The 5626-nt window shown below is 36.3% G+C and overlaps 1 protein-coding gene across 1 annotated transcript in view; it reads left to right on the top strand.

Annotated features, from left to right (window-relative positions):
* Positions 1–1573: 1573 nt before the first annotated feature.
* CCDC146 (coiled-coil domain containing 146) overlaps positions 1574–5626 on the top strand; it is a 41287-nt gene continuing 37234 nt past the window's right edge. The window contains exons 1-2 of the mRNA XM_010001806.1: positions 1574–1597; positions 3052–3134. Coding sequence (XP_010000108.1) covers positions 1574–1597; positions 3052–3134 — 107 coding nt within the window. The remainder of the gene's footprint in view (positions 1598–3051; positions 3135–5626) is intronic.

The following is a 5626-nucleotide window of genomic DNA, read 5'->3' as shown; positions in this document are numbered from 1 at the left end:
ACGTACATGGAGTGTGTTTTGCTGAAATGCCTTCACAGGTGTGTAAAGCAACATGTTTATAACCTGAGGATGATCTAGCTTGAGCCCAGCTCCAATTTTTACAACCATGTTGCCTGTGGAGGCACCAATTTAGCACAAACCAGACCTCAGTTTCACCTGCTCAGCCCAGCTGCTATATACCAAAACTGAACCAGCTAAGCAATGTGGAAAAAAGGTAATTTAGAGCCTGAGTTCAAAGTCAAGACAGAATTATAATAAAATATTTATTCATACAGAAAATCAGAGAATAATGGTAGTGTGGGTAGCACTGTAGTTGTCACAGGCACATTCTTTACATTCTTATATTTTTGCTTTGAATTGTAATGTAAATAAGTATTTTTTCATCTGTGTATTCAATTTGGTTCTGTGTTTGAGTTGGTGTGTTACCAAAGACTGTAGAAACTAAAAGGCTGCCAATTATAGTTATAAAAAAGTTGCAGCAGAAAGAAAATATTAGAGTTTAGGAGATTTCATAACTGTCTGTTTCCCTTCCATAGCTATGTTCTGTTGGAAAAATCACAGAAGCGAGAGTAGCTGAGCTGAAGGGAAAGTACACCCTGCTGCATAACACTGTGACAAGGTACCATGTTCCTTTTTTAGACTTCAAGTAGCCAAAGCATTACATATTTAAAGTAATTTTTTACTGATATTCAGATCTAATTATCATTTCAAGCTTTCTTACAATGATTGTTCAGAAAGAGGAGGCAAGAACACAAGGTTGAAAAAACAAGAGTGTTTGATAAGAAGATTCAAGGTAATTTGGGGTATTTAAATACTTGTTTGAAAAACATTTAATATTTTTTTAATAGAAGCATGACAGTGGCAATGGAGGGAAACAGAAACTGCAACAGATAACATACAAGTTTACAATAAAGATATTTTTGGAGATCACGTAGCCAGAATTGAAACATGAAAAGACTCTGACCTGATTTTTTTTCTTTTATTTATTTTATTTATTACGCTGAATAGTGAATGGTAAGTGCTATGTAATGTAAAGTAATTTGTAAAGGTGTTCCCAAAATCCTGACAACACAGCTTTTCTTGAGTTTAGCTGAGTCTTCGTGTTTCATCTTAATAAAATAAGGAGTTAGAATGTGGCCCTGACTGGTTTTATTCAGATTACTGCTTAGCAAATATTTTTAGGAAGCAGAATTAAAAACATCACTCCTAAGCTGGTTCAACTCCCTGTAAAATGCAAGAAGCATATTCCTAATGCTCAAAACTCAGCATATGTGGGATTTGGATCAGTTGGTTGAGATGGTTTCTACCACATCAGTGTTAACTGAGCTGAAGGAGAAATCCAGTAGTTGCTGAACTTGCTTGACTTTTAGGCAGTGTTAGTTTGAAACCAGTCTTTGGCTGGAAAAATGCAATTTATTATTATTACATATTTTATATATGTATATAGCATTCTTTTGATTAGAATGTTATTTTATATAAAGACAATTTATTTGTATGTATAGAAAGTGGAACATGACCTGAGTGAAAACAGGACTCAGCTGTCCTTTCTGTCACACACAAAACTGCTATAAACATGATGCACCGAAAGCATGACAACGTTAGATGGTAGATTACATCTCTCATTTTTTCCATGGTTCTCACAGGAACACAAAATTGCCATGACCCTGTAAGAAAGTCAATTGGAGAGAATCATGTCGCATTCCTTGCTTGTAGTCATGTGTCAAAGCAGAACACCAATGTCTGAATAAGTACTAATTCCCACAGATAAATTTCTCTTACTGCTTAAAGAAAGTAAGAGGGATCAGTTACCAAAACTTTATAATGATCTCCAGTATATTTTAAGGGCTTTTCAGGCATCTAAAGTGGCATTTACTTGTCCATAAGTTAACATCAGTGGGCACGCACATCTGAACTAAGTATCTAGAGTCCCTTAATGGGCAATAGGAAGAAACAGGGACCACACACTTCCTCCTTACATAGACATCTGCAGGTCTTTGGTTTTCACTTAGGGTATAGAGTCACAGAGCAGTTGGGGTTGGAAGGAGCCTCTGAAGGTCATCTAGTCCAACCCCCCGCTAGAGCAGGATCATCTGCAGTAGATCACACAGGAACATGTCCAGGCAGGTTTTGAATGTCTCCAGAGAAGGAGACTCCACAACCTCTCTGGGCAACCTATTCCAGTGCTCTGTCACCCTCACAGTGAAAAACTGAAAAACTGAGAGATGTCAAATGGAAGATAACATCTTTGATAAATTTCTTCAGTGTTTTGTGTACTTTTGAATTTATGTTTGCTGCACAGCTGAAATTCTGGGAACAGGCTGTCATCCCATTCTGGTGCTGTCTAACCCATGCACTTTGCACTGAGGCTGCACCTCAGGCTGATGTACCTGAGCTCATATTTGGCTCCTGAAAACCCATTTGATCACACAATCATGTGGCCCTATTGTAAATTTTTATTATCTAAATTTAGGAACCTAATATGAATGTTCTGATGATGCACCAGGTTGTAAGAAAGTCAGGTAATAATAAGAGTTCACTGACAGTTTGTGAATCTCGTCTTCTTAAGCCTATGTTAAGTTATTAATCACTTCACAAATTCAAAAGCTGCCTCATCAGACTTCATGTTGCCTGTGGAGGCACCAATTTAGCACAAACCAGACCTCAGTTTCACCTGCTCAGCCCAGCTGCTATATACCAAAACTGAACCAGCTAAGCAATGTGGAAAAAAGGTAATTTAGAGCCTGAGTTCAAAGTCAAGACAGAATTATAATAAAATATTTATTCATACAGAAAATCAGAGAATAATGGTAGTGTGGGTAGCACTGTAGTTGTCACAGGCACATTCTTTACATTCTTATATTTTTGCTTTGAATTGTAATGTAAATAAGTATTTTTTCATCTGTGTATTCAATTTGGTTCTGTGTTTGAGTTGGTGTGTTACCAAAGACTGTAGAAACTAAAAGGCTGCCAATTATAGTTATAAAAAAGTTGCAGCAGAAAGAAAATATTAGAGTTTAGGAGATTTCATAACTGTCTGTTTCCCTTCCATAGCTATGTTCTGTTGGAAAAATCACAGAAGCGAGAGTAGCTGAGCTGAAGGGAAAGTACACCCTGCTGCATAACACTGTGACAAGGTACCATGTTCCTTTTTTAGACTTCAAGTAGCCAAAGCATTACATATTTAAAGTAATTTTTTACTGATATTCAGATCTAATTATCATTTCAAGCTTTCTTACAATGATTGTTCAGAAAGAGGAGGCAAGAACACAAGGTTGAAAAAACAAGAGTGTTTGATAAGAAGATTCAAGGTAATTTGGGGTATTTAAATACTTGTTTGAAAAACATTTAATATTTTTTTAATAGAAGCATGACAGTGGCAATGGAGGGAAACAGAAACTGCAACAGATAACATACAAGTTTACAATAAAGATATTTTTGGAGATCACGTAGCCAGAATTGAAACATGAAAAGACTCTGACCTGATTTTTTTTCTTTTATTTATTTTATTTATTACGCTGAATAGTGAATGGTAAGTGCTATGTAATGTAAAGTAATTTGTAAAGGTGTTCCCAAAATCCTGACAACACAGCTTTTCTTGAGTTTAGCTGAGTCTTCGTGTTTCATCTTAATAAAATAAGGAGTTAGAATGTGGCCCTGACTGGTTTTATTCAGATTACTGCTTAGCAAATATTTTTAGGAAGCAGAATTAAAAACATCACTCCTAAGCTGGTTCAACTCCCTGTAAAATGCAAGAAGCATATTCCTAATGCTCAAAACTCAGCATATGTGGGATTTGGATCAGTTGGTTGAGATGGTTTCTACCACATCAGTGTTAACTGAGCTGAAGGAGAAATCCAGTAGTTGCTGAACTTGCTTGACTTTTAGGCAGTGTTAGTTTGAAACCAGTCTTTGGCTGGAAAAATGCAATTTATTATTATTACATATTTTATATATGTATATAGCATTCTTTTGATTAGAATGTTATTTTATATAAAGACAATTTATTTGTATGTATAGAAAGTGGAACATGACCTGAGTGAAAACAGGACTCAGCTGTCCTTTCTGTCACACACAAAACTGCTATAAACATGATGCACCGAAAGCATGACAACGTTAGATGGTAGATTACATCTCTCATTTTTTCCATGGTTCTCACAGGAACACAAAATTGCCATGACCCTGTAAGAAAGTCAATTGGAGAGAATCATGTCGCATTCCTTGCTTGTAGTCATGTGTCAAAGCAGAACACCAATGTCTGAATAAGTACTAATTCCCACAGATAAATTTCTCTTACTGCTTAAAGAAAGTAAGAGGGATCAGTTACCAAAACTTTATAATGATCTCCAGTATATTTTAAGGGCTTTTCAGGCATCTAAAGTGGCATTTACTTGTCCATAAGTTAACATCAGTGGGCACGCACATCTGAACTAAGTATCTAGAGTCCCTTAATGGGCAATAGGAAGAAACAGGGACCACACACTTCCTCCTTACATAGACATCTGCAGGTCTTTGGTTTTCACTTTGGGTATAGAGTCACAGAGCAGTTGGGGTTGGAAGGAGCCTCTGAAGGTCATCTAGTCCAACCCCCCGCTAGAGCAGGATCATCTGCAGTAGATCACACAGGAACATGTCCAGGCAGGTTTTGAATGTCTCCAGAGAAGGAGACTCCACAACCTCTCTGGGCAACCTATTCCAGTGCTCTGTCACCCTCACAGTGAAAAACTGAAAAACTGAGAGATGTCAAATGGAAGATAACATCTTTGATAAATTTCTTCAGTGTTTTGTGTACTTTTGAATTTATGTTTGCTGCACAGCTGAAATTCTGGGAACAGGCTGTCATCCCATTCTGGTGCTGTCTAACCCATGCACTTTGCACTGAGGCTGCACCTCAGGCTGATGTACCTGAGCTCATATTTGGCTCCTGAAAACCCATTTGATCACACAATCATGTGGCCCTATTGTAAATTTTTATTATCTAAATTTAGGAACCTAATATGAATGTTCTGATGATGCACCAGGTTGTAAGAAAGTCAGGTAATAATAAGAGTTCACTGACAGTTTGTGAATCTCGTCTTCTTAAGCCTATGTTAAGTTATTAATCACTTCACAAATTCAAAAGCTGCCTCATCAGACTTGGTCCTTTTGCACTCATGTGATTCTAGATGTGCACATGGTGTAGATGTCCAGTTATCTCTTCATTGTCTTCCATTAAATTCAGAATTCCACATGAAAAACTACTGTTGTCCACTATAGTTAGCAAGATCGGGTCTAGATTCAGCACTCAGTTTGTGTTTCTATTTTTATCTTTTTATTATATTGAAAAAATCAATAATAAGAATTTGGGTTTTATGGAAGAAGATCTGGTTGTATGTAATTTTGCATAAAATTTACTGTTATCAATTATATTTTCTCTAAAACAGCATCCATTCTGTTGGAATGAAAGAAGATCTAAATATTGTCTAGGATCTTGTGTGAACAAGTAATTTTATTTTTCCCTTAAAAAGCAGATGTGTAAATATATCAGCCATAAAGTTATATGTTCGTGATAAAGGCACACTCTTGCTTCCTTTTCAACTCTTTGGCCTTCTTATTTTCTGGTTTAAAAATTAAAAAAAAAAAAAAAAAA

Source organism: Chaetura pelagica, unplaced genomic scaffold (assembly GCF_000747805.2).
Source record: "Chaetura pelagica isolate M959 unplaced genomic scaffold, ChaPel_1.0 scaffold137, whole genome shotgun sequence".
Taxonomy (NCBI): Eukaryota; Metazoa; Chordata; class Aves; order Apodiformes; family Apodidae; genus Chaetura; species Chaetura pelagica.
The sequence above is the reverse complement of the archived record's forward strand: the minus strand, read 5'-3'. Positions and strand labels throughout refer to the sequence as shown.